Source organism: Poecilia latipinna, unplaced genomic scaffold (assembly GCF_001443285.1).
Source record: "Poecilia latipinna isolate Pla-1442-1.1 unplaced genomic scaffold, P_latipinna-1.0 Scaffold428, whole genome shotgun sequence".
Taxonomy (NCBI): Eukaryota; Metazoa; Chordata; class Actinopteri; order Cyprinodontiformes; family Poeciliidae; genus Poecilia; species Poecilia latipinna.
Genome location: NW_015113044.1, coordinates 95,367 through 107,436, shown reverse-complemented (window position 1 = coordinate 107,436; position 12,070 = coordinate 95,367). Strand labels below are relative to the sequence as shown.

Sequence of the window (12,070 nt, the reverse complement as noted above, 5' to 3'; positions counted from 1 at the left end):
CTTTTGGAAGGTGCTGTGGATTTATCTACCCTTTTTTTTTTTTTTTTTTTTTGCATTGAACTACGATAAGTGTTAATGTGATTTCATTTCCACACCTGCGCCTCAGATAGCAGACGGTCAGCGGGAACTGATTCGCTCCTACAGTGTGAAGAACAGACATTTCATCGGGAACACCAGCATGGACGCTGGCCTGTCGTTCATCATGGCCAACCACGCAAAGGCCAAAGACAACGACCTTGTTTTTGACCCATTCGTAGGCACAGGTAAGATCCTCTCTGAAGCATGCAGCTTTGGACAGAGACTGGGTCAGGAAATGCCCTTCACAGCCTCCCTCATTCGGTTGCAGGGAGCCTTTTGGTTGCGTGTTCTCATTTTGGAGCGTACGTGTGTGGAACAGACATCGATTACAACACTATTCACGGAAAAGGTACGGCTCTTCCCTCAGCTGCAGTTAGCGCATCTTCTCTCTGTGTTCCTTTTTCATTTATTATTTTATACCTTTTACTGCTGTTGAAAATGTCCCGCATTGACAGCGTCTTTTGTCTCGCACTCCAGGCCGGTCCAGTCGTAAAAACCAGAAGTGGCGAGGTCCCGATGAGAACATCCGAGCCAACCTCCGGCAGTACGGAAAAGAGGACATGTACGTGGACGTGATGGTGTCTGACGCGTCCAAGCCGGTGTGGAGGAAGGCAGCTCTGTTTGACGCCATCGTCACTGACCGTAGGTTCTCTGTTCATTCGTTCAAAGGTTGCAGAATTTCAGAAGTCGCTTAGTCCAGGTCAGAAATAATAAGATTAAACACAACAAGTAGGAGGAAACATTTGATATTGCTGCTTTTAACTTGTTTCCTTGGCATTGCCTTTAATTCTTTTTGTTTCAGCTTTTAACAAAACAAATACTTCTGTATTTTTACTTATTTATTTATTAATTTTTTTGAGAGGCTTGGCCTATACCACAACATTTCTGCTGTAACTATATTGTGTCTGAATCCTTTTAATATGCAAGCAGCCATTTAAACACCTTGGAAAGTTTTTTTTTTTTTTTTTCCTAATTTGACGATAAACACTCGGAAAAAAAAAGGATTAAAGTGGAAAATTCTTCAGACTCACAGTTAAGCACGTCGGACCATGTGTGATGCTGCGGGCCTGATGTTTTTGCAGTGGTATGTTGAGCGTTTCAATTAAAAACAAAAATCTCGCAACTTCCTACCTGAATCTGCGAATCGGTCGTGTTCTTCTTTTTTAACAGGAAGATATTGAGCTGTTTTAGAAGATCTTTCTTGATCTTCTAAAAATATATATATTTATTAATTTATGTAACTTTTTGCTTTCTTGTTGCTTACTATGTTCCTTTTCATATGTTTTTTTTTTCCAGCTCCATACGGGATTAGAGAGTCAACCAGAAGGACTGGCTCCCATAAGGACATTATTAAATCCCCTGATGGGCTGTAAGTTGCACTAAAATGCTATTATACAAGGAATAAATTGACTTTAACTTATTAGTTTTATGTACAAATAAATACATTTCTTTTTAAAGTTTTCTGCATCAAGACTTGAACCCTCGTTCTCGCGAATCTCTTCCACAGATACTCGGATTCCCACGTACCTGTCTCACAGGCGTACCACCTGAGTGACATCTTTACGGATCTGTTGAGCTTCGCTGCCCACCATCTTGTCTTGGGTGGGAGGCTTGTCTATTGGCTGCCTGTACACAGGCCAGAGTGAGTAACACACACGATCTCATCCGCTAATAACGACGCACAGCCAGTTCAGCTCCCAGGACGTCCACAGCTCCAACTCTTCGGTCAAGAGAGATTGTACTGCTTGTTATGTGAAAGTCAGTGGTTAACAGATGGAAGTAGAGCGTCCATGAAAATGCAACCATGTAAAAGCAAAATCTGTTAAGCCGTCTTTATTCATAGAACATCATTTATACACAATGAGGGCAACAGAAACCTTTACAAAAAAAATAAAAAATAAAAATAAGCACAGCAGGCATTGAAAAATTCAAACAACAAAAACTTATGAGCTAATCCTGACCAGGGGGAAACGACTTTTCAACTTTTTCAAGCGATAATATATATGAAGGAACTATTAGTAGATGAAGACAAGTTTATAACATGTAGCATTATCAAAGAGAAAGAGAAACAGGTCACATTTAGCTTATTAGATAAAAGTGTGACAGATTTTTTTTTTTTTACGATCAAATCATCTTTGCACTTTAAACTATTTTGAGTATTTCTTCTTTAAGCCAACTTGAATTAATATTTGAGCTTTACAAGCTCGTAAAAATGAAAATGTATCTCAAATGTTGTTTTGAAAAACAATAAAACTTGTTACCAGTAGGGGGCAGCCTCGTATCATAAACCCGGACTGCTTGATTCTCGCTCGCTTTGCGCACAAAGTTTACACGAGCTCTTCACTTTGCCCGTTATGATAAAGTAGATGTCACACAAGCACTAAAAATAAAGCCGTGTATCACAAAGGACTTTCCGTAGGCCTTCTCTGTAGTTTTCCCATCATGCCCTTCAGTGGAGTCACGATCACTCTCCAGTCACACGTGTAAATAAATGACAATGTTTGCGCAGAAATAATGGACAGGTGTATCGAGGTGTTTCCAGCAGTACAGCTGGGCCTCGGCAAACCACAACTGACACCGCCGAGCCGCTTTATAGGCTGTCTGAGCAAGATGGCTCCTCTGAAACAAAGTCCATCATTGTTAGAAGCGCCGTGCGACGCAGCAAAGGGAAGCAGTGCAGGTGTTCAGCTGTAAAGGTGCGAACCGCAACAGGCTGCAGCATCAACGGCCCTTCTGGGCAGGAAAAGCCCAAAGGGCCTGCAGTTTTTTTTTTTTTTTTTGAGCGCTGATTATAAGGTTTCGGAGGAGATGAGATAATCGCGCGTCGTGCAGCTTCGGAAGAGGCAGGGAGAACATTCAGCGTAAAAGGTAATAGCAGTTTGCTTAACTGCATGGATTTTCATACATGCGTGAGCGTGTGTGGTCTTGCACTTGAGCTAATGTTTGTGCCATCATGTTCACACGTCATCCCATCAGTCCTCGGCAACCGGGCCTGTGCCAAAATAAACACGCGAGGCCGAGCAGGCAGGACAGATATATGAATTATCTGTCTCTACGGTCTGCAGGCTGACCTTTGTGTTTTGAGAATGTTTGTGTCTGCGTTCGCGCGCGCTTGTGTGTGTGTGTGTGTGTGTGTGTGTGTGTGTGTGTGTGTGTAAGGCCAGACGTAGCCTGTCTCCTGGGCCCTATCTGGAGGCTCTACGGGGAACCCTATCAGGTTTCAATTGCCCCCTCCAACCAACATATGCAAGCATGAATCTGTGGCCATGATAGAACCACGTCTGGCCGCTTCATGACAATAAAGAGCTGTAAGTGTGTATGTGTGTGTGTGTGTGTGATGACAGGTGACATGAAGTCCTTTCACCAAGACAGCGTCTAGACTTTGTTGAACTGCTTCGACTTTCCTCCATTTTTGCCCCTGAAAAATAATAAATGAAGTAGAGAAAAGGATAAAGATGGATGATGTTGCATCCGTCATCTCTGCCATAAAGTTACCCAGCTGCAACATAAATACGCAAAGCCAAGATGTAAATGGTGCATTGTTAGGAAAAAAAACTTGTGTAAAGAATGATGTTTGAGGATTTTTTTTTTTTTGTTTTCTATTTTGATTAACCGGTTCTTGGTCCTGGAAGTCACGCATAGCAAATCCTTTAACAAACATTTAGTGAAATTGTGAAAAAGATCAAGGACTTAAGTCGCCTTCACACTGGATGAACACCGCCACACAGTCTCCAGGACTTCGAAAGGCTGTTCAGACGTGACTAGAAAACAACAAATCTGTAAAGCCTAATGCCAGTTTAAAGATAATCATGGCCATGCTGCACTCTTAGTACTTAGTAAGGAACTTTTTCTTCTGCTCCTCCCAGCCGTCCTGCCGTAACGCTACTGAAATGGGCTTCAGGTCTGCATCGAGTTGTTTCCTTATTCCAAAATTGCTCCAATCTCAAAAAGCGCTGGGGGTTTCTGCTCCTTCATCAGCAGTTTCAGCCTCGCTGTAGGGGAGGAAACACCATCTGGACTTTAATAAGTTAATGAGAAGATGCAGGTGAAGGGGGTTTTCCAAACAGAGTGCATCCAGCGTGCCCTCCTGCACAGTGATTCGAACATAGTGCAACGCTCTCATTGCCTATAATTACAAATAATAATATTGAACCATATCATAATATTGAACCACCAAGAACTCACCACAAACTTTTGTTTGTGCTCAAAGCTGTAAAGGAGCAAAAGATTGTTTTGATGATATTTATTGGCATGTCTCAGTGCAGTGTGAAGGGGCATTTTAATGCATGAGGAAACAAAAGTTAACAACCAAACTTTAAATAGCCAACCATTCTTACGCTCCTTTGGTTAACTCAGGATGCTAATAAATGAGTTTGACTGGAGAAGAATCTCTGAGAGCAGAACTGTTTTTAACGACTTTGTTATTTACACAAACCCAGAAGTCTGATTGGGGGGGGTGAAAAAAAAGTAGGTCGGACTCCTCTCTCCGCATTGACTCTTTCTGATAGGCAGCGCAGGATTATCCTTTGGCTGCATCACCAGCCGTTCCCATAGCAACCAAACATCCCCATCAGTGGCGAGTCCCACGTGCGGCCAAGGAAACGGGGCGAAACGGTGACGTCGAAATCTGGCTTATGAGTTGTCGGGACTGTCGCTACGCCGGTGGCGGTGTGGAGAAAGTGCTACTTGACACAAACGCGCAAACGCATACATCATGCTCGGTTAATAGGCCTTAGCGTGGACTGGCCCGGTGATGATGGAGCGAGCAGTCAACCTGTCAGCTCAGATTCACTTTTTCCACCTTCTTCTTTGCACCCAACAAAACCTTCACAAGCTTACAAGCTGTGATCTCACTGCACTGCCGGAGCAGATGGTGTTTATTAGAGAAAGAGAGCAACACAGAGAAAATAAGGCCTTTGCTGTAAATCCTTCCTTAGTCCAGTAACTCAAATGTTTCCAGTCATTCAGTTTTTCTTTTCATAACTTAAATGTACTCTGAATCAGTCCACTGCTTTGTGTCTCTGCTCGGAGGACGAGCACCTTGCTGAATGTGTCCTGTTGTCCGTTTCCCAGGTACTGCGAGGAGATGGTTCCTGTTCATCCTTGCCTTCTCCTCATCAGTAACTGCGAGCAGACGCTCTCCAGCCACACGTCACGGCGACTAATCACCATGGAAAAAATTAAGGAGCCAGAGGTAAGTGCTGGCGGAAAATGTCAGCCTGAAAGCTGGAAATCCAAAGTGTTTATGGGAATTAAAATTCCGATGTTTTTCTAGTTGGAATACGAGGAGTTGCTGGTCCTGTGTTTTTTTTAAATTTTTTTTTTGGAAAAAAAAAAAAAAAAAAAAAAAAAAAGAAGGAACGGATGAATAAGACCCAGTGTGTTCCAGCACAGTCAAACCGCGGCGGGTCGATTTGCCCTCGCTCATGTTGTTAAATATTTCTATGGCTTCTGATCGTGCGCATAATTCAGTTTGATACGCCAGTATAATTTGAAATACTTATTTAGATTTCTATCCCTGGTTTGGGTCAGTTGAATCTCACAGAATGAGACAAACGACGAGACCTGTAATGCTGAAATGACTCCAAATGACCTCCATCTGGTAAATATCATTTACGGGAGTCATAAAACTACCTTACATTTTAATTCAACAAACCTGGTGCAGAATATAGAAAAGGATGTTAAATTGTTTGTGATCTCAAAACAACTTTTTATTTTTAGGTCCTTTCTGCAAAGATTAGGGGCCGTCACCTCTGATTCACAGTTGTCAAATGGAGAAGGGCTGATATGACGAGCCCCAGTCAAGTCAAATGATTAATTAATAAGATAGAAATAATGGTAACACTTTATTTAACAGGGTGTGACTGACATGACATGAATAGGAAAGAGTCTTTATGAATGTTTACGACTGTTGTCATAAAGTGTCAGTTGGTAGATAATGACACTTTTAATGCAAAGTTGGCTCTTTTAACGGACTTTTGATCCAACTTTGCATTAAAAGTGTCATTGTTTACCAAATGACACTTCATGACAACAGTCGTAAACATTCATGAAAACGCCCTCAGCTTCATGGCGGTTGTTTTGTCAGGTAAAGTGTCACTGAGATAATCAAGTAAATCCGTTCCTTTGCTGTACCTGCTTGGTTCTAACTTTGCTTTTTTTTTCCTGTTCTGGAAGTGCAGCCGTGTTATAACTATGTCTTTGCTTTACAGATGATCATATTATTACTTATTAGCATCGTGTGAGCAGCAGAAATGTTTGATGTTTTTGTGTGTGTATGTATATAGGTGTGTGTGCTCGATCAGAAACATGTATGCAAAGTGAAAACACGTGTGTGCCACCCCCTCCGTTCCTTAATGCAGTCATTGTATTTTACAGAAGTGCTCCGTTTGTGTAACCGTGTGAGCATGTTCCGAACGAGCGTATGCAGGACGCGTGTTTGTTTTCACATGACATCCCGCTGGAAGTGACGGTGTCTGTATTTCTGTCTGCAGCAAATCCTCGCCATCTGGCTGTGATTGGCTCATTTCTTTTATACTGGAACCCTAAATGGCTTAATCACACGTCGTATGGAAAACAATCCGTCTTTGGATCTGACATCCAGTCCACTTCAAAACCCACAAAATTGCTCCCATGAACGGCGCTGTATAACATGCGCACACAAACACAGAGTTGTGTGATGTTATCTGAGCGGTATCTGTCTCAGGTTGCGTTTTTCTTTTCTTTCCAAATGGCTTTCAGAGTGCTCCTATCTGCACGCTTTAATCAGGCTTCCCAGCTTGATGTTTCCCAAGCAAATGTTTGCTTCACTTTGACGTGTGTGCGTGCGTGTGGGTTCACGCTCTTTCTGTGTTTCTGTGGTAAATGACATGGCCTTATTCCTTTCAACATTTGATTTCTAGTCGGAAAAAGATTCGTTTGATTTAGAAATGTCAGTTTCCAGCCGGCTCTCTGTAAATGAATTTAAATATCCGCCAATACTGACATTTTCCATCCAATAGCTGAAACGGGCTTCTTCTGCTAAGCTTGTAGTTTTTTTCAGTAGTAGCATATTGATTTAAAAAAAAAAAAAAAAAGTCTGAATTTGCTTCGTCCAGTGACAAAAACACTCAACTGTGATTTACATTTTCAGCTGCTGCTTTTCTGCAAATTCAGAAATTAACTGTTACCCATTATTTCAGCTCAGTTTAATAAAAAAAACAACCAAATACTACCAAATTTAAGAGCGGAAGTGACGTCACGCTCCTCGAGAGATTGAGAGAAGTAACGCTGAAAAGCTTGGTAAAATAGGGTTTTATTCTTTGGAGAAATAAAGTAAAATATACCTTACACTAAAATTATTTCTAAATTGTCAGCCATCTCCAGGAGGGTACGATGTTTGAAAACCATGTGATGGCATTATTGTTGGTTTAAAATTACAGTGATGACATAAGTTTTGATAAAAACAAAATTTTCCTTACTTCTTGCATATTGTGCATCGTAATCGGTGTCTGCAGAAGTGAGAATCCATCCAAATGCCTGAATATGTTTATGGATCTGCAGAATGTAAACTCGAGCAATTATTTCTTTTCAAACTGTTCTTGGTAATTTTATAAATGTGCGCACTGTTTTTGGGATGGCAATGCTGTTCTTTCCCACAAGACAAGATGGCGTCATCGTTACTTTCGCCATCTTTTGCATTGAATCCAAGCTTTTCTTCTGACTTATCTAAATCTATAGCAACTGTAGTTTTTTTTCTTTCTTTACAAAAAAACAAGTGTTTTTTTTTTGTTTGTTTGTTTTTGTCTTTGGAAAGGGTCTCATAATTCCTGCTGATTTCTAGTTTCACTCACCATGAAACAGGAAGCTTTGCTCCACGTCATTTCATTTTACTGGCTGTACTTGATAATGCTGCTGCAGCCATAATGCTGCTGCTCTTTTACGCACTGAGTGTGACTGCAGGATGCCGTGAATCACCAGCAATAGGAAACCACCGGTGAACGCTGAATGAACTAAATTAATTTGGACTAACAATTACCATCTCTTCTTGCTGATGCCATTTCCTTTCCAAACTACCTGACTCATCTTTAGCATTTCTGCTTCCTTTAGAGTCAGGTCTGAGTCTGCTTATGCGTTGAAGACGGTGATAGTATCGAGATTGTTACGATAACACCTTTTCGAGATATTGTCGTGCCATTGAATTTTATTGTTTGCACTTTTAAGAAAATGCAAACAATAACACAATTGTGACTATAAAACACAACAAGGTTGTGACTGTGGTCTTTATCATACAGGTTTTTTTTTTGTTTTTTTTTTTACCATTAATAATGTTAGGGAGGCAAATTATGTTTTTTTTTTTTGGCCTTTAGGAACAAAGAATGTTATTAATTGGTGAGAAGATGTGCAACAGCAAAACCGCTTTATTTTATTTTATTCCCTCCCCCCCTAACATTAAAGGAGGTAAACTCTCTCTGTGGACTGCCAAAATAACACTGCACACTGTAAATTGAGCATAATATGGGCTCTTTAATTTGGGTTCATGGTGAGGTTGTTTCCTCTGAATGATCATGGAAAATGTTTCCAGGTTGCTTGGCAGCGTCTGCGAGCAAACGAGAGGAGGTACAAACATATTACAGCACTTCCAGCTCAACTCACCTCATTATTCCTCTTCCCAGCATCCCTCTTCCTCCCCCGATGGCTCCGCAGATCAGCAGCTAGCTTCCAGCCAACACAAACGTCTTTATAAGGAGGAAACAGTTGATATAATTTAGTCATGCATTTAGAATGTAAACACGGGAAACTACACATTGTTTCTCTTTTTTTTTTTTTTCTTAAGAGGAAAAACAAAATTACCACCTGTTATACACCTCTTTGTCCTTTTTTATACAGGTTTGTGAAATAGTTGCTTGAACTTAGGCTTGACGGTTACATGTTAAGCACAATAATAGCCCAGATATTGTTGTTTTGTTCTACAGGAACTGGACAGCCTGGCTCATCTCTCAGACCCCCGCTTCATCCCCTACCAGGGACACAACGCCTTCAGAGAGAAGTATTTCAGCGGACTAAACAAAAGGTCTGCCAAGGACGACACAAAATCAGACGTCAGTGGAAAGTGAAGACACAAAGGCCCTAAAATAGCAAGGAATCTTTTTTGAGTTTAAAAAAAAAAAAAAAAACATTTTTAATTTTGGTTATCTTTGATCTTAATAATGTTGCTATTATTTGTACTACTTTGCTAATAAAAGGACAAAAAAAATGTCAATAAAGTGACAAAAAAAATCTTTTTTTTAATATAATGACTAGCTTATAATTATAAAATCTTAGAATTGAATTCTAAGATCTTGCAAATGATCTAACATAAATAAATATAGTATCTCTTATCTGTTTGTTAGAGATGTACAGAGAAATCAGAAACTCAGAAATCTGATCTTTTTTTTGATGTGTACACTAATCATATCGCGGCGCTCGCAGGTTGTGGTAAGAACAACACTCAGTCTGGATGCTGCTAGTTAGGTGATTAAGAAGTTGGACGAAGTACCGAGATATAAGAAGTTAATCGAAAGGAAACAAACGTTTTCTATGCCATGTTGCAACAAGTGCGGTACATTCAGGCTGTGTGGGAGCGAGAGAGAGCAGGACTTTAAACAAACAACAGGAAGACTGAACTAAAAGTTGCTGTTTCTTAGTCTTGTCTTTTTGAGATTTCAACCTTTCAAGCCATTAAACAGGCTGGGTCTGGAAATGTTGGCAGCTTTTTGGAAATCTCACAGTTAAGTCTCTGTGCTCTCGAGTTGGTTCCGCCAGGGATCGCTTTTTAAGTAAAGCAAGCCGCGCTAATGCTAAGCTATTAGTGAGAACATACATTTGGTGAGCAGCTCCTGTTGTTTTCCTGCCACGGTTCATACGCTGCCCAACGCCCTGTTCCTGTCGGCACGGCGACTGGGCACGCCTTCGACAACATTACCCCGTCTGTCTGTTTATCGGGTGGGTCTCTGCGTTTCCGCTGCGCTTCCTTCTTCTCCCGACTTCATGGGGAGAGTTCAAAGCGCCATCACATGATACTCAGCTCCCCGTCATTTGTGGTGAACACTGCTTATAGTTCCCACAGCGGTCTTTTGTTGTCCATCATCATCATCATCATCATCATCATGTAAAATCAAATGTTACATTAAAAAAAGCCTCCTTTATGCTCTTCTTATCGGTCGTGTCGTTGTAGATTTCATGTTGCAGAAAGTCGTCCTGTCACTGTGGCTGAGCGGCGCTGCGTTTGTGCTGCCGCCACATTAGTGATAAAACGAGTCCTTGAGAGCGCTCGGTCTCCAATGATGCAGACGATAATTAGGGCGAGGGGATGTGTGGAGGGAGGCGGGGTCCTCTCCACACACCACGTAATGCTGTCCAGACGTTGAGGAAATTCTGTTTGTGAATGTGTTTATGCTCACGTAAGATCTGGTTTTGTTTTACGCTGGACACTCGCTGCAGTAGAGCAGTTTCTTGATGTCTTTCAGTGACAATCCAGAAGCTTGAAGCCAGAATTGTTCACAATAGTCACACACCGTAACCATTTGTTTGGCTGATAATTACTGATGTCGGCTTTAATTATTTTCTTTTTCTATTTATATAGTGTTCATAGTGGGCAAACATTCTGCTGTAGAAGTGACAATAGTTGGACATTAAGCTCATTAAATATGTTTTAGAATAAAATATGAACTTTTTAAGTTTTCTTAAGTCTCATTGGGCTTCTAACCCAATGAGACTTAAGAGACCATTTTTATTTACAGTCTTCATTAACAATTTGACAAGACTAAAATAGAAAGCAGTGATTTATTTCAAAGAATATTTTATATTTACTTCCAAACTGTGAATTTAAGGGAAATCAACTGGCAGTGGCATTGTGTATGCAGGACTCAGCTGCCTGCGTTTGCTTTGGCTAGTTACTTTTTTTGGAACAAAAGTCCCCAGAAGAGTCTGAATTATTACGTTCTTTGTCTCACTAGGCATTTTGGGTTTAACCCACCTGCCCAGTGAGAATTCAACAGGTGGTGGAAATGCTCTCCTGAATATGGCGGACCATAAACTAGCCGAACCTCACTGACCGTTCCGCTCAGTGGAATCGAGGCATTAAAGTCCTTTTCAAAACCAGTTTTTATGTGTTTGAGATCATTGTTTCAAACGTCTTGTTACCAAGGTTCACATAAACATGAGCTGAATCGGTACCAACCAAAAAAGACGTCCTTTCTCTGAAATTGACACCTTCATGCATGGGTGGATTTATCTTTTACAGAAATGCTTATATTACAGAACGATAAGAGGAATGTTTCCATGACTTCAGATGAGACATTCAAAGCTTGGGATCAAAGTATGACCTGGTAAACATGGTAACAGTAGCTCAATGCTCTTTGCTTGTTTCTCGCCCATTTGTACTGTTCATAGCAGTAAGTGGTTTGAGTAAATAAGAGATGGATGCCACCTTCAAATTCTTTACAACTTCACCTCAAATGAACAGCTAAACGGCTGAAGCTTTGGCACAAAGAGCAAAGTGATCCAAACACATGTCAGAACTGGTTTGGAATGGATAAAATATTGAGGTCCTCAACCCTATGGATGATTTGTGGACTTCACTTAAAAGCCAGGAAACCACTAGTTTCAATTAGCTCCACCGTTTCTAACAGGAGTGGTCAGATATCCAGCCGTACTTCTGCTCGGACTTTGTTTACGGCCACAAAAATCCACTGGTTTCTGTGGAACCTTCTTTGGTGCTATTAGTCAGAGTTTATGTGTACCATCTACTTGAGCCTGTGTGTATCATTTGGACCTCTTTGGATTAGAGAAAATACACAATAAATTCAAATCTGTACACCCATTGGTTGTTTTTAAAAATCAGTGAGGATGTTTGTCTTAGAACCATTCCGCCATGTAAAATGGGTGGAATAAATCATAGTGGTTTGGAGAAAATCCACAATAAAGCCAAACTTATGCGTTGCTCTAAAGCATCACCGGAGTTGTGTATGGT

The 12,070-nt window shown here is 40.9% G+C and overlaps 1 protein-coding gene and 1 long non-coding RNA gene across 2 annotated transcripts in view; one reads left to right on the top strand and one right to left on the bottom strand.

Annotated features, from left to right (window-relative positions):
* The window catches only part of trmt11 (tRNA methyltransferase 11 homolog), a 14,868-nt gene extending 5,532 nt beyond the window's left edge, over positions 1-9,336 (top strand). The window contains exons 7-13 of the mRNA XM_015038061.1: positions 107-263; positions 347-427; positions 556-720; positions 1,375-1,447; positions 1,586-1,720; positions 5,152-5,272; positions 9,033-9,336. Coding sequence (XP_014893547.1) covers positions 107-263; positions 347-427; positions 556-720; positions 1,375-1,447; positions 1,586-1,720; positions 5,152-5,272; positions 9,033-9,173 — 873 coding nt within the window. The 3' untranslated portion in view covers positions 9,174-9,336. The remainder of the gene's footprint in view (positions 1-106; positions 264-346; positions 428-555; positions 721-1,374; positions 1,448-1,585; positions 1,721-5,151; positions 5,273-9,032) is intronic.
* On the bottom strand, positions 7,865-10,784 carry LOC106950899 (uncharacterized). The gene is made up of 2 exons (XR_001425695.1): positions 9,920-10,784; positions 7,865-8,795 (listed from the first exon to the last, which is right to left on the bottom strand). It is a non-coding gene; the product is annotated as an uncharacterized LOC106950899 (long non-coding RNA).
* Positions 10,785-12,070: the final 1,286 nt, after the last annotated feature.